This window comes from Lacerta agilis, chromosome 4 (genome assembly GCF_009819535.1).
Source record: "Lacerta agilis isolate rLacAgi1 chromosome 4, rLacAgi1.pri, whole genome shotgun sequence".
NCBI lineage: Eukaryota > Metazoa > Chordata > Lepidosauria > Squamata > Lacertidae > Lacerta > Lacerta agilis.
Genome location: NC_046315.1, coordinates 13,257,713 through 13,279,810, shown reverse-complemented (window position 1 = coordinate 13,279,810; position 22,098 = coordinate 13,257,713). Strand labels below are relative to the sequence as shown.

The 22,098-nt window shown below is 46.2% G+C and overlaps 1 protein-coding gene across 1 annotated transcript; it reads left to right on the top strand.

Annotated features, from left to right (window-relative positions):
• Positions 1-456: 456 nt before the first annotated feature.
• On the top strand, positions 457-21,551 carry CTSC (cathepsin C). Its single transcript, XM_033146096.1, has 7 exons — positions 457-718; positions 3,684-3,829; positions 8,393-8,556; positions 11,706-11,861; positions 14,547-14,662; positions 19,660-19,791; positions 20,927-21,551. The coding sequence occupies exons 1-7, from the start codon at positions 541-543 to the stop codon at positions 21,427-21,429; spliced, it is 1,395 nt and encodes a 464-aa protein (XP_033001987.1). The 5' UTR covers positions 457-540; the 3' UTR covers positions 21,430-21,551.
• The last annotated feature ends 547 nt before the right edge of the window (positions 21,552-22,098 follow it).

Below are 22,098 nucleotides of genomic sequence, written 5' to 3'. Positions count from 1 at the left end.
TTTCGTCCCCCCCCCCTATGTTGTTGTTCAGTCGTGTCCGACTCTTCGTGACCCCATGGACCAGAGCACGCCAGTTAAAAAATTCGGCCTGGCGCAGGCAAACACCTGACCCGGAGGGGGGGAAAAAAAGTTCTGAGAAGAACACGAGACTCTTAATCTCAAACTAGTAGGTTCGAGTGCCCACGTGAAGCAAATGATTCCTGCACTGCATGAGGGTTGGGGCTATTAGATGACCCTCGTGGTCCCTTCCCAATTTTGCGTGGAGCTCAGCCAAGCCTTCGGCGCTGCCAACGCTGAGCAAGGTGGAATAAATGACTCCGCGCTTAGGAGGCCGTTTTCTGCGCTCGGCAGCTCTGAGCCGGAGAGGAGGAAGCGCCTGGCCCCCTTTCACACGTGACGCCCGGGGGGCGGACCTAGCAGAGCCCCGCCGTTCCGGGGACAGATTTAAGCCCAGCGGGGAACGGGGTCGCTTCTTTTTCCCCCCTCGCTGATCCCCCCGCGCGCTCTCCTCCTTCGTGCCAAGAACCTCGGGGCGCAACGATGGCGCGTTTGGCGCGGCGCCTGGCTTTCCTCCTCCTCTTCTTCCTCGTCCAGCTGCAGCCGAGCTGGGCCGACACGCCGGCCAACTGCACCTTCGAGGACCTAGTGGGCACCTGGGTTTTCCAGGTGGGCAGGGGGCACGGATCCCCGAGCCAGCGCATAAACTGCTCCGAAGTGGGTAAGTGACAGTGCGCAGGGCAGGGCGCTCCCCTTTCCAACTTCCTCCGCCTCCAGGAGGGATCCCCGTTTCTTGTTCCCGTTATTGCCCTCCATTCTGACCTCTTTTTCTTCTCCCAATAAAACAACGCCAACAAATAAAAAGGCAAGTTTGGAAAACATCCAGCTGCGAATCAGCCCAGCGGCGCTGTTTGGGAGATTTCGTTTCCTTGACTTCGGAAGTAAATCTCGCTGTATTCCCGGAGGGTTTGCTTCCTAGTACCTAGGAGATCTGCTGGGTAGGATCATTTTCAGGAAACCCCCTCCTTCCTTGTTGGAGGCAAAGCTGAACTTTGTATTCGGTTTTCAAACTCTGCTCGGTACGGTTTATTTTATTTTATTTTATTTTATTTCGCGAGTTCAGAGCGGAGAAAGGGGTCTGGATTTCACAGCGACAGAAAGTAGAACGCAATGCAAATAAAATGGAATAGAAAGCAAAAGCAAGCAAGTTTTAGAAGGGCCATGGATTGAACACGTGTTCAAACTCCCCTTAAAAAAAATCCTTGGGGCTTTACAAGTTTCTAACTTGGTAGCTGCCCCCCCCCCTTAAGATCTAAAACTGGACATTTCTCTCCCCCCCCCCGGCCCCACTTAAGATCTAAAACTGGACATTTCTCTCCCTCCCACAACCTTGGGCAGCCAGAAGCTCACTAGTGGGGCTAAAAACAGGTGGTTGTGGTTGTCCCCATGTCTAGTATTTAGAGGTATATTGCTGCTTCCCGTGGAGGCTCCATCTTGGCCTCAAACTTAACAAGTTAGCATATCTCTTTAACTCACTTGCAGTATAATCAACTAGTATGAGCTAGTTATCTCTGCATATCACACATGACCCAGCTCTTCACACATGAAAACCTCCAGTTCTGTTAATGAGTCACATCTTCCACTGCAGAAGCGAAGCTGTCTTTGCTTTTGTTCTTATCTAAACCCTCTTGAGCAACAGTTCGTTTGGTGGACCCTCCCAGCCTTGTTTCTGCTCCAGACTTGGAGGGAAAGGAGGAGAATCGTAGGAACTGTAGAGTTGGAAAGGGACCACGAGGGTCATCTAGCCCTGCAAGATGCAGGAATCTTTTGCTGAAAGCTATCCTGAGTCTCATGCAGTGCTCTTGGCGAAACTAAAAGAAGTTTTCCTTACTGCTACACAACCCCAGCCTGCCTCGGGATATTAAAAATCAAGGGGATGGGCTGATTGGAGAACATGGTTCACACCTCAGGATGTTGGCCACTTCATCTGAAATGCAAAGGAGGAAGTAGATAGAAAATGGTCAAAAGGGGAATGGTGATTTCCTGAAGGGAACTGTGCTTTTTCTTTATTTTTTCACATCAGCACTTCTCTACATTAGTCATGGTCACGAGGTCAGAAAGTTTATGCCCGAAAGAGAGAACACTGCAGTTTTCCTTCCTCCTGAGCCTCACATGATTGCAAACAGCATTTTTTTAAAAAAATAGATTTTATGTCTTACAACTTTAAGCAGCAGAAATGGAAATATTTATTGGGCATGAATTCTACATTTTTAATTATATGTTAAAAAGAAAATACTGGCAAACCGCAATCTCATTAAAAATAATAATAATTCAAGGTGGTGCACAACAGTTTATTTTTATATAAAAATTAAAATCACAAATCCCCAGCTAACAATTAATTAATTGTCTCGTCACATTAAAAAGTCTTTGGCAAATTATTATAGGCTGTTATAGAAGACGGCTGCTGCATCTATATTGGAAGAGCATGAAACTGGATGATGCAGTAACCATGTCCCAAAGTCCTGAATCGCTTAAAAACAAATGGTTTGTTTCACACAGCCGCTTGAGTACATTTATTTTTCTTAAATTTATACATGACTTTTCTTCCGTCATGGAACTGAATGGAGTTTGATCAGTTCTGCTGCGGCAGGCCCACTCCTTCAGGAACCTTTCTTTGCGCGGTATAAATGCCACCAATCAGTCAATCAATCCCATCCAGGAATTGGCCAGACCCAGACCTGCTTATCTTGGATGCTCTCGCATGGATGATTTAGCTGAGATTCCTGTTTTGCAGGGGGTCAGACTTGATGACCCTTGGGTCCCTTCCAACACTTAAAGAGTCTATGATTCTATGATCTTCATCAAAATAGATGCATCATGTGCCTTCAGGACATGTCTTGAGATTGTATGCATCTAAGCTGGGGGTCAGCAAACATTTTCTGCAGGGGGCCGGTCCACTGTCTCTCAGACCTTGTGGGGGGCCAGACTATATTTTGAAAAAAAAATGAACGAATTCCTATGCCCCACAAATAACCCAGAGATGTATTTTAAATAAAAGGACACATTCTACTCATGTAAAAACACGCTGATTCCCGAACCATCCGTGGGCCGCATTTAGAAGGTGATTGGGCCGCATCCGGCCCCTGGGCCTTAGTTTGGGGACCCCTGATCTAAGCCCATTCATAAAGGTGAGCATGTCAGTCCAGAACAAAGGACATGGATTCAAATTCCTGCCCTGGCTTTGAACCTCACCAGACAGTTTTCCAACCTAATAATCCTCACAGGGTGGTTGTAAATGAGGGTGGAGAAAGATCTCTCTGTCTTGTCCTGAATGATTTGGAGGAAGATCAGCCAAGAAATGTGATATTTCATAAAATTTATGCACTGCTTGATTTTCTATTTTAAACTTCAAAGTGATTTACAAAGCATAGGTGGAAATAAAGATTGTTGCCACCTCTGCTTGATTCCTATGCTGGGCACAGAGAAAGGACATGACTGTTCATCCCTCCTCTGGCACCCCTGCTCACTAGCCTTGCCTACAGTGCCTGGTCCCTTGTGCCTACCAGGCCAGTGTATAATTGCAAGGCTGTGTTATTGTTGCATTTGTGCATTGGCCAGCTTGCTTCTTCAGCCCGATCCCCTGCCCCGCCCCATCGGTGAAAATTCTCTGTGCTGCTTCTCTCCAGGGGCTGTGGAGAAAAAAGTTGTCATTAACCTTCAGAAACTCGATGTTGCTCAGGACGATCAAGGGAACTTTGGCTTCTTCACGATAATTTACAACCAAGGCTTCGAGGTTGTGCTGAACAACTACAAGTGGTTTGCATTTTTTAAGGTAATGGAACTTCCTAATAATAATAATAATAATAATAATAAATATCTCTGCACCATTTTCCTCCAGAATATGTTGGGATTGAAGGGCTCTTCCAAACTTGGAAATTCTTGTTGGCAAAATAATTTGGAAGGAGTATAATCGGTGCTTTTATTTCTGGGGGTACTTAAGAGTGTGCAATATTTGCAGCTTTTTTCTAGCAGAAAAGCACTGAGTATAATATATGATGTCTGCATAAGGTAAAAAGTAAATGCCCCCTGGATGGTTCGGTCCAGTCAAAGGCAACTATTGAGTGCGGTGCTCCTCTCGCTTTTTGGGCCGAGGAAGCCAGTGTTTGTCCACAGACAGCTTTGCGGTTCATGTGGCCGGCATGACTAAACCGCTTCTGGCGAAACGGAACACTGTGACGGAAACCAGAGCACACAGAAACGCCATTTACCTTCCCGCCACAGCGGTATCTATTTATCTACTTGCACTGGTGTGCTTTTGAACTGCTAGGTAGGCAGGAGCTGGGACAGAGCAATGGAAGCTCACCCCATCACACGGATTCAAACTACTGACCTTCCATTCGGCAAGCCCAAGAGGCTCGGTGGTTTAGACCATGGTGCCACCCGCGACTCTGTACAGCCTATTTGAAGAGTGAGCAGAGGAGCAGTTCTGGATTGGGCAAAGCTCAATACACATGCTTAGATTCTGAAACTGTCATATTTTTCACTAAGCTTTGTTGGTCTGTCTTTGGAAGCCAAGAAAGCCGGCAATTGGCTGCAGACCTTCAACTCTCTGTCGAAATGCCTGTTCGTTCCTTGCCATTTCCAGGAGAACTGTAAAACGGGCTTCTGACTGAGCAATCTTCTTGTTCAAAGGCCTTGTTTACAGGCCTGCTGCAGAAGCTTTTGGATGGGTCTGGAATTTAATTTCATCGGAATCGTTCGATAACGGTGGGAGAGGTGGTTGCAGGCGTGAAGGTCAAGCTGGTCCTACACACAGCCTTGACTCTTCCAGCCAAAGGCTGTCGTTGACTTGTGATGTCGCAGGACAATGGGCATTTATGCAGACCAGGGGTGGTTAGGACTTGCTTGGTGAGACCCTTCTAGGAATACGCAAGAGAATGGGATTTGTTCTCCTAAATGGTAGATCTTGTTGATGCCTGTTAGTTGACCGCACTACAGTGGTACCTCGGGTTACATACGCTTCAGGTTACATACGCTTCATGTTACATACGCCGCTAACCCAGGTTAAGAACTTTGCTTCAGGATAAGAACAGAAATTGTGCTCTGGCGGCGCAGCGGCAGCGGGAGGTCCCATTAGCTAAAGTGGTGCTTCAGGTTAAGAACAGTTTCAGGTTAAGAACGGACCTCCAGAACGAATTAAGTACGTAACCAGAGGTACCACTGTATAATATATCAGGTGGGATATTGCGTGCTCTTTTGAACAGTAACAAAAACCAAACTGTGCATAAAAACTGCTGTGTTGGGGAGCTCTTGGAACAGCCTTCCCCAACCTGGGGCCTTCCAGATGTTGTAGGAGACCAACGCCCATCAGCCCCAGCAAACCAGGCCCAGTGGCAAAGGCTTATGGGATTATGGTTGGTCCTCCAGATGTTGCTGCATTGCAGACAGTTCTCTTAGAACATGCATGCAAAGTTCCTTTCATCATACCATTTGTTCATTCAGTGAAGTACAGTATTGTCTACTTTGAGTGACAGCAAGGTTTCAAGCAGAGTCTTTCTAGTTGGAAATGCCTGGTATTGAACCTGGTATTTTACTGGGCAATGCACTCATTCTTTCCCTCTGATACAGCCTTTCCAAGATCCCTGGCAAAATTGAGCAGTGGCAAGTTCCCTTCACGTCTATTCTACAAACCACTTGTGGTGGGAAACAAACCTGGGGCTTTGTGGAAGCGCACTGAAGTTGAAAATGGTCATCACCTGGAGTCTGTGTATGCAATAATATTGTTACTTCATTTGCAAATAAATCACTTCCCATAAGGGCATCACAAAGTGATCTGCAATGTATGTAAGATGGATACGGATTTTTTTTTAAGTTAAAACAATTGTGTATAGAAGAACAATTGTTATAAATAGTCCCACATTGCAGGGAGTTGAACTAGATCACCCTCATGCTCCCTTCCAAGTCTACAAAATCTGATTCTGTGATATAAGAACAGGGTTAAAAACAACAACACGTAAAATCAATTTGAATCCCAGATGGATGTGACGATTTTTAGGAGGCTTGCTGAAAGAACAGGCAACAAAGAAGGACTTCCAAAGATTAGGTGCCACCCTACTAAAGGCCGGATTCTGACCTTGTGTAGAACAGAACTTCTGATAGGATGGCAGCTGCAGGATGCCCTCGTCTGCATAGGCAGTGATTGGTTGGGTATATAGGGGATGAGATTAGTATATGGCGTTTGGTGACTGTGTACACACACATATGTCTATACAGTATAGATGTCTAGTTTTTTGAAGCATGGTAGATAATTCAGGTTGGTTGTTTCTGAGTTGGTGTGGAATGTAAGCAGATTTCTGTTAAAAGCAAAGCTGAATTGCTGAGCAGATGGCATTGAAAGAGCTCCATCCCTGTCTTGCTTTGGGTGCCAACCATTGTTCGTAGAGACCTAATGAGAAGAGCGTTGGTTGGAAGAGGTGACTGTAGACTGCACACACTTCGCTGCCAGTTGGATAGGTCTTTGTGATATCTGCAGTGCCTCCATGGGGCGTGGGGCCAAGTCCCGATTCATGCATTAGACCATAACAGTGCCTAGCATTTAAGGCACTATCATACCACCTCAAACCATAATGGCTTGCCCAAAAGAATGATGGGATCTGTAGAGTGCTGAGTTTTTAGGAGATGCCTCATTCCCCTCGCAGAGCTACAAGTCTCAAAGCTCCCCTGGGAAAGAGGGGTTGGTTGTTAAGCCACTCTGAGAATCGTAGCTCTGGGAGGAGTCTCCAAACATCTGCTTTGTAGAGCATCTATTTATGCAGAAGTTCCCAGTTTCGATCCCAAGCATCTCCGGGGAAGACTTGTCTGAAACCCCGGAGAACCTCTGCAAGTCATTGTAGACAATACTGAACTACATGGTTCAATGGCCTGACTCTAAGGCAATTGCATATCGAGGATCTGGAAACCAAGCCTTATGAGGAGTGCTTGAAGGAGCTGGGTATGTTTAGCCTGGAAGAGAGGAGACTGAGAGGAGATACGATAGCCATCTTCAAATATCTCAAGGGCTGTCACATGGAAGAGGCCACAAGCTTGTTCTCTCTTACTTCAGATGGTAGGACCCAAACCAATGGCTTCAAGTTACCAGAAAGGAGATTCCGACTAAATATCAGGAAGAACTTTCTGACAGTAAGAGCTGTTGAACTCCCATGAGAGGTGGTGGACTCTCCTTCCTTGGGGGTTTTTAAGCAGAGGTTGGATGGCCCTCTGTCCTGGATGCTTTAGCTGAGATTCCTGCATTGCAGGGGGTTGGACTGGATGACCCTTGGGGTCCCTTCCAACTCTGCCATTCTATGCTAAGGGCCGAATCAACGTGGCTGAGAAGCAAGCCACAAATTCTCCTACATCCCTTCTAAACACACACAAACACCAGGTGCCCTTCCTGGCTTTTTCTTCTTCTTTTTTAAGAAGCAGCCAGTGCCGAAGTTTTCACACTTCAGGTTATCAGGGAAAAAAGGCCGCTTAGAACCGCCAAGGCTCATCGTTTCATGACGTCTGGGACCAGCAGGCAAGGAAAAGAGCCGGCGGCAAAAGGAGAAAGAAGCTGTTGTGTTTGTGTGTTATTGCTTTGGAGGTACACGAAGTTTCCGGGGATGCCGTTCCAAATTCATCAACATCAACGGCAGGCAGCTCAGCAGAGCTTCGGGGCAAAGGAACTTGGAACGTTTTTGCACCGCGGAGCCTACAGTCACTGCCGGCATCGTGCCGAGGAAGCAAATTTCACCCTTTCTGCAAAGCATAAAAGCAACAGAGGTCTAAAGTGCGTCCCTCGTGTCGAGGGAACAAAGCTGTGGGCAAAACTAAAAACGTATGAAGCATTTGGTGGCGGGGGAGGGGGGTGTATCTAAATCTGGGCGAATGCATCTTCCCTGAGCAGCAAAACTTGGCTTGCTTCTCAGCCACGTTGATCCAGCCCTTATCATAAAATTGTAGTGTTGGGAGGGACCCCGAGGCTCATCTAGTCCAACCCCCTGCAACGTAGGCATCACAGCTCTGTAATCCCCTAGTCCAGAGGGTCGCTGGCCTTTTGGGGCCAGTGGACACATTTGTAAACAAGAAAAAGTTATGGGCAACACCCCTCTATTTTATTGCTTAGAACAGAATAGAACCAATACTGTTGCTTCTGTTAATCTGGACACAAGACCTCTGTTGATGCAGCCTACATGTTCAGCAACATCTGGAGAGCACCATGTTAGCTATTCGTGGTCAACACATCTCTCCAGGGTTTCAGATGGGGATCTTTACCAGCCATGCCTGGAAATCTAACCTAGGATCTTTTGCCTGTTGTCAACTACACGTGTTCTGCGCAGAATCTGACCAGCATCCCTTTCACTTCCCTTCCCAGTACGAAAAGGATGGCTTAAACGTAACCAGTTACTGCCACGAGACCTTACCTGGTTGGGTCCATGATGTATTGGGCCGGAACTGGGCATGCTTCACCGCGCAAAAGATCTCCCCTTCAGCCTCCGGTGTCCGTGTAAATCAGCTGCCTTTGAAATCTGCCGGAAGGTGAGTGGAAACAAATGCCATTTTGTTTGGTTAATTGTATGCTCTGATACAGGCTCCGTCATAGAGCCAGACAGAGAAAAGTGAAACAAGGCCCCCTGAACTGTTTCTATCCTAGCTGATCATTCTAACAACTCTTGACTTTGCGAAATGGTGCCTGAGCCTTTTTGCGGTTACCTCCTCCCTCCACATACATTTTCCTTTTGTGTCGTGTCAAGGCAAGGACTGTCTTTCGACTGGTCTTGAAAACAAATAAGTACTGAAAGCCAATTTATTGAAAAGACTGCAGGCTCACCCTGCTGGCTCTCCTTCAGAGACTGGCAGTGTTTATTTTTCCAGTGACATGGGAGAGATAGGACCAGTGTTTTGGCTCAGTGTGATGCAGTTTCATAGGTTTCCATAGGTCCATAATGAGAGAGTTTGTATGTTACATCCAACAACCGTACAATCTGTGTACGCAAGTAGCTGAGTTGTACGTGTGATATGTTCGATGAGTGTACAGGTGAAACTCTAAAAATTAGAATATCGTGGAAAAGTCCATTTATGTAAGCAATTGTTTTCATTAGCTACTGGAGTTTAATATACGAGATAGACTCATGACATGCAAAGCGAGATATGTCAAGCCTTTATTTGTTATAATTGTCATGATTATGGTGTACAGCTGATGAGAACCCCAAATTAACAATTTCAACTTTGGGGTTTTCATCAGCTGCACGCCATAATCATCCCAATTATAACAAGCAAAGGCTTGACATATCTCGCTTTGTATGTCATGAGTCCATCGCATTTATTAGTTTCACCTTTTAGGTTGAATTACTGAAAGAAATGAACCTTTCCACGATATTCTAATTTTTCGAGTTTCACCTGTATATCAGTGTACAAAATCAAACCTGTGAACCATGACTTAGGCATGCATAGTCATCAGAATCCGTAGATCTTTTGAGGCATCCTCTGGTTCATGTGGTGGTGCCTGTTTTGACCCTCTGATCATAGGGAGCTAGAATTCTGGTATTCATGCTTAAAACCCAGTCAGTATTCAGACTTAAAGGGGCAGGTGGGGCTCGTCGGCTTGGGAAGGTAGCCCATCTGAGAGAAAGAAAACTCTGATCCTAAACCTCCGCTGCCTTGCAGGTACATCTTCGGGAGGAGAAAAGGCTGAGGCATTGATGGCCAAGCTTAGCCCTCCAGCTGTTTTGGGACTACAACTCCCATCATCCCTAGCTGACAGGACCAGTGGTCAGGGATGATGGGAATTGGAGTCCCAAAACTGCTGGAGGGCCAGGTATGGCCATCACTGGGCTAAGGAGTAAACCCTACAGAAATCCAGAGTAGAGTCCCTGAGACAGCTGGATGGCACCATGTATACCTCCTGGCAACTCCGGCAGCCAAGCTGATGCCAAACATCTTGCACTGCTTTCCTTTGGACCACATTAGTGAGGCTGAGAGGGGAGGGTCTTGCCGTCTGGGCAGCCCAAGACCTCCATCCACACTGCCCAGGCTTGTGTTTCAGAGAGGTCATTTCAGTGCTGCCAGCCCAGCAGTTTGGCTTCACCCCCACCCCACCCCCTGAGGTGCACTCCATTGTCTCTTGCGGCAGACAGATGCCAAAACAACAACAACAGTCATACTTCATATCTGAAACGTTGTGACTCTTCTAGGTACAGAAAGTTACTGCAAAGTCCAGTTAAGGTATCCCTGTATTTGCACATTTTATTTTTCTACCGCTTAGAACGGCGGTTCCCAAACCTTTTCTTCCACTTAATGATTTTTCTGCTAGTTTTAATGTACTCTGCTGGATGACGGGTGATTTTTAATTGGGCTGCTCTGTTTACTTCTTACATGTTGCGTTTTATTGCATTACAATAAAATACAATATAATAAATAAAAGTACAATTAAAGATCGATATGAATTGTTAATGTAATAGCTGGGGCGTCTCCCATCTTCAACCACAAAGCCATAGACCGGTCAGGGATCACCTGAATGATTCTCATTGAGCCCTGTTTGGAAACATTTGGCTTGGACAGTTCTTCGATTAAGTGGTTTATAAGTCTTTAAATAAAATGAGCCTAAACCAGTTAATTCTTGCTCCTTGTTGCTGTTAAAACGTAGGCTGTGAGCAGTGCCGGATTTACGTATAAGCTAAACATGCTATACCTTAGTGCCCCATTCTGTTGGTTGCTCATGAGTAAGCAGGCAAAACTCCGAGCTTCCTTTAAGAGTTTTATTGTGCAAACTATGTACAGTGCAGACCTAATAAGTTCATGCCTGTATCAAGCACCGTTAGAATCCGGGAATGGCCCCTTCCGGTTCTGACCCCAACAAAAGAGCTTCGGTATACGGAAACCCCGCCTCCCATCCTTTCGTATCACCCCTCGACGCCTTTGGGGCACCAGAAGCTGCGTGTCTCTTTCCTCGCCCCTTGAGCGAGAGGAGTGTGAGGGCTCTTCAGCACCCTCAGAGCCTTCTCCCTCCATACCCTGAAAAGCCTGCCCCTCCCCGCTCAAAGCCTCGCTGCTCCCTCGGCTGCCAGATGGGCAGGTGGGACCGGGGCTCTCTGTAGCATCTCGAGAGCCCTTCCGCCACCTTGCGCTGCGCCAGAGACAGTTCCCTGACAGGGGCCCTCAAAAAAATTAAAGGGGAAAAAATTGGATGTACATTTCCAAAATATAAGATAAAAACCAAATAAAATAAAACCTACATGCAGGAACAGTGTTTTGTGTTGTGTAGGCTCCTATGATGTAAATAATGGGCCCCGCCTGCTCTCCTGCTCCCTAAAATATCACTGGTTTGCTCATTTCTATATATAGGGTGCCTACATTCTGCATGTGCACCTATTAGGTCCATAAATTACCATATAGCATATATTCAACACAAAAAGAGCAGCAATTTGTTGTTGAAAAAGGACAGCTGGACATATAAAGGGCCCCATTACCTTCAGTAGCTTAGGGCAGTGAGGCAGAAATTTCAACTTTAAATGCCCGTCTGTGAAGCATTGTGATTGTTAGTGGCATTGCCTTAATGATAAATGGCCTCTTGTCTTGTGGAAGAGTTTCATGAGGGGTTGTTTTCTTAATAAACTGCTGGGACTTAAGCAGATTCTAGCCTTCGCAAGGCTCCCTCGCCTAACGCGTCGTTTGTGTCTCGACTGCAGATCACTGCAGAAGTTCTACGTGAACAACTTCGACTTCGTAGGGGCAATCAACGCCATTCAGAAATCGTGGAAAGCAGTAGCCTACAAGGAATATGAAGGCCTCACCCTGGAAGATTTGGCTCGGAGAGCAGGCGGATTAAATCCCAGAATTCCAAGGTAAAGGGATCGTGACATTCTGGCCTAGTCGTCACCAAGGGACCATAAACCTGTGGCTGGTGTGTGCTGCTTACAAGGGTTGGTAGTGCTAAACACACCTCCGTTCATCGTCCTGTGGGTATGTGCGTCTGTGTGCGTGCATGTATAGAGAGCAAGAAGGAGAGAGTTTTACAGCTCTGTCTCCAGCTCCTGCTGCTTTCATAAGCAGGGTGTAAAGGCAGTAGTCCTTCTATGGGAAAGCTGTGCTACCTTTGAGTGAGAATCGTTCTTCGCACAGCACATAGTTTAAACTACGGGATTCTCTCCCACAAGAGGAATTTTAACAGGGAGAAATGTAAAGTACTACATTTGGGCAAAAAAAAAAAATGAAAGGCACAAATACAGGATGGGTGACACCTGGCTTGAGTGCAGTACATGTGAAAAGGATCCAGGAGTCTTGGTAGACCATAAACTTGACATGAGTCAACAGTGTGATGCAGCAGCTAAAAAAGCCAATGCAATTCTGGGCTGCATCAATAGGAGTATAGCATCTAGATCAAGGGAAGTGATAGTACCACTGTATTCCGCTCTGGTCAGACCTCACCTGGAATACTGTGTCCAGTTCTGGGCACCACAGTTCAAGAAGGATACTGACAAGCTGGAACGTGTCTAGAAGAGGGCAACCAAAATGGTCAAAGGCCTAGAAACGATGCCTTATGAGGAATGGCTAAGGGAGCTGGGTATGTTTAGCCTGGAGAACAGAAGGTTAAGGGGTGATATGATAGCCATGTTCAAATATATAAAAGGATGTCATATAGAGGAGGGAGAAAGGTTTTCTGCTGCTCCAGAGAAGCGGACACGGGGCAATGGATTCAAACTACCAGAAAGAAGATTCCACCTAAACATTAGGAAGAACTTCCTGACAGTGAGAGCTGTTCGACAGTGGAATTTGCTGCCAAGGAGTGTGGTGGAGTCTCCTTCTTTGGAGGTCTTTAAGCAGAGGCTTCACAGCCATCTGTCAGGAATGCTTTGATGGTGTTTCCTGCTTGGCAGGTGGTTGGACTGGAGGGCCCTTGTGGTCTCTTCCAACTCTATGATTCTAGGAGGCAGGGATGGGTAGCTTTCAAAGAGGTCTGGAGGGCCTCATTAGCTCCTGGACCTGAGATTCCCTGCCTTTTCCTTTTATAAATAAATACAAAAAGGGGGGAAATACCAAAAAAACAAAATCCCAACTTAGCCTCCCCCCTGCCACCCAAGGACAGATCAGTCTTTTTATGTTTGGCAAAGTCCAGCCTTTGATTTTGGCGGTAGCCATTCTTCAGAGTTATCAGTAAAGTATTTTACAGAACGATGCATATTTCAACAAAATCATCTTCGTCATTTGTAGTGTTCAGTGCATGGGATCTCTTGGTTAATCTTTCTGGTGCATCAATCGGACATGCGTTCCGTTTGTGTCAGGGAGCCAAGCCTGGCTCGGGAAGACAGCGTAGAGGAAAGAGCAGGGAGAGAAAGTTGGAAAACAGCCAGTCAGGGGGAGGAGGCTGCATATAGAGAGAAAGGGCCAATAATCACGACAGATACGTCCACGTCAAGCAGCCCCCCTTTGCAAACGTCCCAGGAAGAAAGAGAAAGCACTTACGTCAGTAATAGACAGGGGAGGGAGAGCCAGAAGGGAAGAAAGAGATTCAGACGTCATTTCAGAGCGACCCGGAAATTCTTATGCTGGAAAACGCGGGAAGACAGCAGTCCGGATAATTGTCAGCCAGGAGAGCAGACATGATTTATCACTCTTTAATTAGCGAGGTCTAATAAAATGCTTTTAAAGCTCGAAGCTTGAGCCGGCTATTACTCACAGCAACATCAAAGGCAAAGGGTTGCCATGACAGTTTCCAACAAGAAATGCGCAGATCGTTTCTAATTCTGTGCCACTCATAGGAGCACTGCTCCTAAAAGGAAAGTAATTAGTTCTTCAGGTTGCCCTTCTTTTAAAATGGTTAACAGTCCCAAACTTGTGGTATATTCTACGTGTTGACGCATAGTATAGCTTATTTCTGTAAATACCCACTGCCAGAAGGGCTTTACATGCTCACACTTCCACCACATGAGAAGTGTTGTACCTTTTCCATAGATCAACTCTCTGCTGCTTGTAGGAAGACATGCAGGAAGGCTGCATGGACATTGAAGCTCTTGGATGGTGTTCCAGTTCTTCCTTTTGTCAAATAATAGGGATTCAGTCAGTCAGTCAGTTTTATTACGGCAAAAGCCAGCAGCACAGAAAATCATAAATTCAAACAGAGAAAAATCAGCAACAACATCACCAGAGATAAAACAATTACACAAAGGAACTTTACAATGTGTTATTCAATAAAAGAGATTTTCGCTTCTCAATAGCTAAAGTGCAGAATTTAGCCACATCATATGATACTAGTCTTGAAGAATCCTCCAGAAGATATTTTCGTAAAATTTCGGGGAAGGATTCCAAATAGTGTTGTAAGGGTGTAAACTTTGTAATAAATCAAGCACGTTCTTCACTATATAGAATTCGCAAAATAGAAGGATGTGAGTAAGGGATTCTACCTTGTTAGACATGGAGGGGCAGAGACGCGCATGCATTGGAACCTTCATAAATTTGCCATACAGCACTGCTGAAGGCATTGATAATAGGAATTCAAATATGACGTATATAGGGTTTTTATTTCTTTATAGGCCAAAACCTGCCCCTCTCACTGCTGAACTAAGGAAACAAGTTTCCAACCTGCCTGAATCTTGGGACTGGAGGAACGTGAATGGTGTTAACTACGTCAGCCCAGTACGAAACCAGGGTAGGATATGTTCCTATCATACCTTTTGTTACAGAAATAATCAATAAGGCATTCTAGAAAAGTCAGGTACACAACTTGGATGTACACATCCCACAGCCGGTTCTTTTGAGAGACATGGGTGCAAATCAGGGTCATTGCAACGTGGGGTGCCGCCATCCATCGTGAGAACAACTAAAGAGTTGAACTCGTTCACACCATAAAGCAATATTAGCCACTTGACTGCTGCATCGCCCAGAAACCTTGCCTCAGCCTTTGCCATGACCATAGATCAGATGTGGGGAACATAAGCATTTTCTGCTCCCATTTCAGTTTTTGACAGCCTTCAGGTTGAGGCCTGAAGGCTAGAATTTGCTCTTGTGGGTCCCACCCCCCGTTCCGGTTTCAGTCTTGGGTTATGAATTGGCCCAGTCTGACACAGCTTCTGGGTTTCACTCAACTTAATATTGGATGCCTGTTAACAGTGGAACTGAAACTCGTTAACAGATTACTTTCCTAATTGTTTCTGACAGCAAATTATCATTCCGCTTTTAGCCAGTGATCCCTTGAATTGTCTTATGCCACTTTCAAGTCTTATTGTTGATCAAAGTCATAGTTCTAGGTGTTTTTTGTGTTGTTGTTTTTTTAAGTGATGATAATTACACCACCAGATAGATATGTCATAAATCCCTCCCTTCTTCCATCGGCATCAGTCTTAAAGGTGGCTAAATGCGGCTAGGCCCAAGCCAGCCATTTCATCTGATGTGCTCGAAGCAGGTCCAAGAACGTGACAGAAATGAAAATGATGAGGAAAAGCGTTATGTGGTTTCTGGGTGTGGATGGGAATTACATCACTTTCCTGGGCAGTGAGAAGTGGTGTTACGTTCCTCTTTTCTACAAGAAACCCCAAGACTATGTGCTGGGAAAATTAGCTTTCAGCTTCTTTCCGGAAACCTTGAACTCTGAATTCCCACTAGCTACCTTTTTGCTTTCTTTCTCACTTATTTACAGCAGGGATTGGGGAAACTCTGGTCCAGGCCTCCCTTCTTGTCCCTTCCACTGCATTTTGGCCAAACCATGTTCAGTGGGTCAGTGTGCTTGGCTGTCAACCAGGAGGTTGGTGGTTCGAGTCCACCCAGGGAAGGCTGTGGGCAGAGTTCCTCTCATTGCAGGGGGTTGAACTAGATGACCCCCAGAGTCCCTTCAAACTCTACAATTCTCTGATTCTACTGGATGTCATATGACACGAGGCAAGGGCCAGAGGGGGGGAGTGGCTGGGCCAAAAGGACTTTCTGGAGCACCGAATACCTCCTGATCAGTGAGACGCAGAAGCGCATTGGTGTCCGAACAATCAGCTGGCTGTCGGTGCATCAGAAGATGGGTTTTGGGGTTGCATCGCTTGTCATCTTTGTGATGGCAGGTGATTGACAGAAGGGCAATCCCACCCACCTGCCCTATTTGTTTCCCCCCCCCCCCAGTAATATTTATTAGCATTTTCATTTTCAAAAAACACCATACAGTTTTTACATTTCTTATCACCTATATTTTGATACTCTCGAGTCGTCGAGTTCCCTACATCCCTCCAAACTGACTTTCTAACCTCCAGCCATAATTTCATCCGCATTTCTCATTCCCCCTATCTACCTTTCTTTTTACTTTCATGTCCCTTATAATTGTAAATAAGCTTCTGCTTTTAACCAGCAAACCTTTAAGTCAGTCCTGTTAGTGTTGTTAAATGTTTACAATACTCTTTCAGATACGTAATAAATTTACTCCAGTCTTTTTTCAAACCGTTGGTCTCGGATTTTCCCGGACAGTTTTGCCAGTTCTATGTATTCAGTCATCTTATTTTGCCATTCTTCTACTGTCGGGATTTCTTGCCCGCCTGTCATATTTGACCTGTGAGGAAATAGGGGAGATAAGGATCTGGCCAGATCTACTTTCCATCAACTCCCTGTGATTTGCAGAATTCTGCTTCCCAGGCAATTATGTGTCTCCCAAAACAGCTCACTTCATTTTGGAAAGAGAAAGAGAGGCCCTGCTCTCGGGTGCACAAACTAAAAGGACAAGACCTTCAAGGGAGTAGAGGCAAGAGAGAGAGAGAGAGTTGTCACCAATGAATGGTGCCATATTGTCTTTTCCTCTTGCTTGCTTCTGGACTCCCAGGGCAACAGGCAGTCATGGCGGAGCCTTTTTCCAAGCATGGATGGAGAAGCAGTGTCTCTGCAGCTGCTCTGGTAGATGGATGGGGGCCTGGGTGGTCTTCCCTTATTGCTTCAAAGTTCTTCCTAGGAGTCAGAGGGTTGCATCCTCTCATTGGCCACAAGGTCCCCTCACAGAGGCCAGAGCATGCTTCTTTTCATCTGTGCAATCCCTTCTGTGAGCAGAACTTGCAGCCAGAGACAGACAATACTTGGAACCAGTTTGCTGTGTTGCAACGGAGCCCTTCCTTTTGGAAACTGCTTCCCCTAAATGGATATTCAGGCCTGGAGGATCTGCTGAGCGTGAAAATGGTTAGAAAGAGAATAGACTTCCTGAACCATCAGTTTCGAAAAGAGTTCTTTCTGCCTTTTAACGAGTCTTTAATGGCTTTTAGTGATTTTTATTTGGCTGCAGAGCGAGTGGCCTCTAATGCAATTTAAACCGGGTTGCGATTTAATTTGCGGGGAACGGCGAAAACCGGTGCATTTAGAAAATTAACTTGAGCTTGCCGCTGCTAACTCTTGCCATTGTTGTTGTTGTTTATACTCGTAACTGTCAATATTGCCTAGTTGGTAAATGAATGTGCCACCGTCCTGAATAACTAATTTATCTTGCTGCTAATGAGGAAAAATACACCATTGAAGGTTTGTGTATTTCTGCAAGATGGGCTCTTGCAACTTGATCTGCATTCACACAGCAGTTCATTTTCCGTTTATTTCTTACTATATTTTACAATGTAAATCTGTTGTAAAACTAATGCAATATTGTGTGTGTTTAGCGCTCATTTCCGTGCTATTCGATTCCCCCCAAAAATAAAAATAAATATTGTTTGCAGCCCTTTTAACCCAGGAAATTTGAGGGTATAACAGCATACAGTTCTTTCCTGCTATTTTCATGTGGGAATCTTGCTGGAACACAAGTGTACGTATGTGGGAAGGATGAGGGAGTAAAAATATTATCCAGTGGCGTTCAATTTTGTGCCACACACCACACACACCGGTGTGCATGAAATTTAGTGTGACATGCTTGTATATTGGGCAGAAAGCCATAGTTCTGTAATGCAGCAGGTAAAGGGTAAAAAGGTACCCCTGACCATTCGGTCTAGCCGTGAACGACTCTGGGGTTGCGGCGCTCATCTCACATTACTGGCCAAGGGAGCCGGCGTACAGCTTCTGAGTCATGTGGCCAGCATGACTAAACCGCTTCTGGCGAACCAGAGCAGCGCACAGAAACACCGTTTACCTTCCCCCCAAACTGGTACCTATTTATCTACTTGCACTTTGACGTGCTTTAGAACTGCTAGGTTGGCAGGAGAAGGGACCGAGCAATGGGAGCTCACCCCATCATGGGGATTCGAACCGCTGACCTTCTGATCGGCAAGCCCTAGGCTCTGTGGTTTAGACCACAGCGCCACCCGCGTCCCAGTGGCAGGTACTGAAGTGTAAAAGCCACTAGAAATTATGATCAGGAAAACTAGTGAAATGGAATGGGAGGGAAATAAAAGGTAGAATCATCAGAACTTCCCACCCAGCCCCTTGCTCAGTGCAGGATCTGCAACGCAGGACGCCATAACATCATTCCTTGTGTTGCAAAAACAGATAAACTTTAAGCAAAAACAGGCAACACGTTGCTAATAATGTTCTAACAAAATATATATAACCTGTATTATTTCACAATTCTTAAACAGAGAACATATGATGGAGATAGAAATAAAATAAATCGATATTGTATGAACAGAATTGAAGAAGGTAGTCAGTCAGTATCACTGAAGCCTTTCAATAGTCCCAATCCTGCAATCATGTGATAATAGAAGCCCCAAGCGCAGCAATTCTTAGCAGAGAATATGTAATGGAATAACAGGAAATAAAAGTCTATCACTGATGCACGAATAAAATTAGACAATATAGTCCATCAGTATTGAAAGAGGCAAACAAGCCTTTCAGCAGTCACAATCCTGTACCCATGCGATGATGGACGATCCAGAAACGTGGTACAGTTTTTTCCGGATGACAAACTTTCGATAGCGATTCTTCATCAGCATATGAATGGTCCTAACAGGCACCTCAAGTAGCGTAAGATCAGCACTCACTAAGAAGTGTGGAAAGCTGTTCCTTTTCTTAAATAAATACAAAAGGGGGGAGGGGAATACAAAAACAAAACCCCAACTTAGCCTCCCCCCTGCCACCCAAGGACGCATCAGTCTTTTTAAGTTTGTCAAAAGTCCAGATGCTGTCCAGCCCCTGCAGAAATGGTCCCGCAAAGGAGAAGCCAGGCCAACGCCACTCACTAGTCCTTCTCCCCGCCCTGCTTTCATATTTTCCCCAGGCTGGGTCATGTCCACAAACTCTGTAAACGCCTTTTGGCCTCTCTGGACAGCCTCTCTGGCGGGTGCATGTGAGCAGAAGCTAGCCTGCTCCAAAAAGCTAACGTTTGCAATCATTGCTCTGCCTTTTTGCTTCCCTGGATGGAGGATAGAGAGTTGGGGGGGGGGGTGTAGAAACTGGCCTGCTGTGCAGATGTGACTTTTTTTGGCTCCACCTCCTTTTTGCCTCTGGCCCCACTAGCGTGTGGCTCCCAGAAGCTTGCCCAGGAGGGAACGTGGCCCCCTGGCTGCAGAGGTTCCCCTCTCCCTGATTGAGGTCCATTGGTCCATTTAGGCTAGGATGGAGATGATGGATCCCCTTCATCTCTGGGGTGTGTGAGAAATTAAATGATGGCGTTCCGTCCGTTGTCAGCTGAACTGAGTGATATCATTGCGGAGTCCTGGGAATATTAGGATGAAAGACTGGCTCTAACTGGCTCTCTCTTGTTCTCCTCAGCATCCTGTGGCAGTTGCTATGCCTTTGCTTCCATGGGCATGCTTGAATCCAGGATTCGTATCCTCACCAACAATTCGCAGACTCCGACGCTCAGTCCCCAGCAGGTTGTTTCCTGCAGCCAGTACTCTCAAGGTAAACGGCATGGCAGCACTGTATTCTTTCACTGTAACCTGGACCCAAGGGCCTAGAAATATTGGCTTTCCCCGTTTGTGCTGAAGAACATCATCCTCACCATCTAACCCAGCAACAGAGGCTCTGTGGGACTTCTCCCCTCTGTGGCTCAGGGGAAGGGTTGTAGCTCAGCGGTAGAGAAACTGTCTTGCATGCAGAAAGTCCCAAGTTCGATCCCTGGCATCTCCAGGGAGGACTAGGAATGTTGCCTGCCCTAAAACCCTAGAGAGCTGCTGCCAAAGGCCAGCACAGGCATAGAAATGAATTGTACCAGTTTCAGCCAGAAGGGTTAGTGAGGTTTTGGCAGAAGCCGAGCTGCAGCAGAATGGAGACAGCACTGATTGCGACAAACCCAGAGTGGGATGGAAACCGCTGCATACCTATATCCCTTAGGACATTTGTGCGTATTTGCAGGATAAGAGATCTGCACACTGTTGGCTTCTAGAAATGAAGGGCATAAACCGGGCAATGCCCAAGTATTGCATGGCAGCTTTGAGTTATTTGGGCAAGACAGAAAGATCTTTGCTCCAAGGAGCTTGCAGTGGGGTGGAGGGCAGGAGAATGAGCGGTGGGAACAGTGCATGGAAATTGGAGTGAACACTAGGGCTTGGCGATATATTGATATATCGCCCAAAACTGGTTTGAAGTCCATATCATGATATTGGTTTTGTAATTTTTTACCTGGCAAAGTATTGTAAATCATGATATGTGTGTGTGTGCGTGCGCTATGCAGAAATCTCAATTCCATAATGGAGGGGGTGACAAATTATGAAGGAAATTTTCTTTTTTGAAAAAAATATGAAATAATGTAAACAATTTTTTTGCGGGGGGGGGAATCAATGGGGGGGTTGACAAATTTTCCGCACCAGGTACCACCCTGACCTTCCCATGCCTTGGGGGGGGGGGGTGACAAAAAATTTTTTTGCCCCCGGGTACCAATTTACCTTGCTACGCCCCTGCCAAGGCTACAGCCTCTTTGGAATGGGGAGGAGGGGGAAAAGATGAATTAAGTGCCCGTTGCGTGAAGGAGAACCCCTGCCCCCTCGACTACAAATTGTGTGATTAACCATCTGAGTTATTACCTTGTTTCTTTCAGGCTGCGATGGAGGATTTCCTTACCTCATTGCTGGCAAATACGCTCAGGATTTTGGTGTGGTTGAGGAGGACTGTTTCCCTTACACAGCCAGAGATTCGCCCTGCACTTTTAAGAGCAAGTGCTACCACTACTATGCCACCAACTACCACTATGTCGGCGGCTTTTACGGAGGGTGCAATGAAGCGCTGATGGAACTTGAACTTCTTGCACACGGGCCCATGGCTGTTGCCTTTGAAGTGTATAGTGACTTCCTGCATTACGGAGGGGGGATCTACCACCACACGGGCCTGATGGATCCTTTCAACCCTTTCGAGCTGACCAACCACGCGGTCTTGCTCGTCGGCTACGGCAGTGACCCTGCCACCGGCGAGAAGTTCTGGATAGTGAAGAACAGCTGGGGAGACAGCTGGGGCGAGGGGGGTTATTTCAGGATCCGTAGAGGAACCGATGAATGTGCGATCGAGAGCATCGCCGTGGCCGCCACGCCTATCCCCAAAATGTAGCCGCGGTACTTTTCGCCCAATACCTTCCCAGGAAGCAATGGTGTCCGTCCTAAAACAAAAAAACAAATTATGGTGCGCTTCATGGCAGTTTGCTTTGGCAGCTTAAGAAAATGAGCTTTAATTAAAAACATTCAGGCGTGGGGAATTGAAATAGAGCTTGCATCCCTCAAAGGATGCTAAACGAGGGCCATTGAGGTGTCGTGGATGGAGCAAGCTGGTGGCGTCCAGATGTTTTGGACTAAGATTCCCATCATCCCTGGTCATGGACCATGCCGGCTGGGAGTTGTAGTGCGAAATATCTGGAGGGCACCAGCTTGGGCAAGACTAGACCCAAGACCAGGTGGGATTCAAGTAGCTGATCAGTCGCGAAGTTTGATTGGTGGCCTTTGTGAACCACTGACTCAGTTTTTGCATTTATCACTAAAACTCGGCCACCGTTTTTTTGTGCTTGGCTGGGTAGCAGGGATTGGGAACCATAGTTTGGAGCAGGCTTGCAAGCCCATGGTTTGGCATGATGTCGGCCCTGGGGATGGTAGAGAATTCCTGTTACAAGTGCTCCACCTTTGGAAGCCACTATATCATGAAGGAGAAGTGCTGAGCACATGGGAAATGGAAATCAGACATGCAAAATGATGACGTAGTGGTACATTTGGAAGATTAAAGCATGAT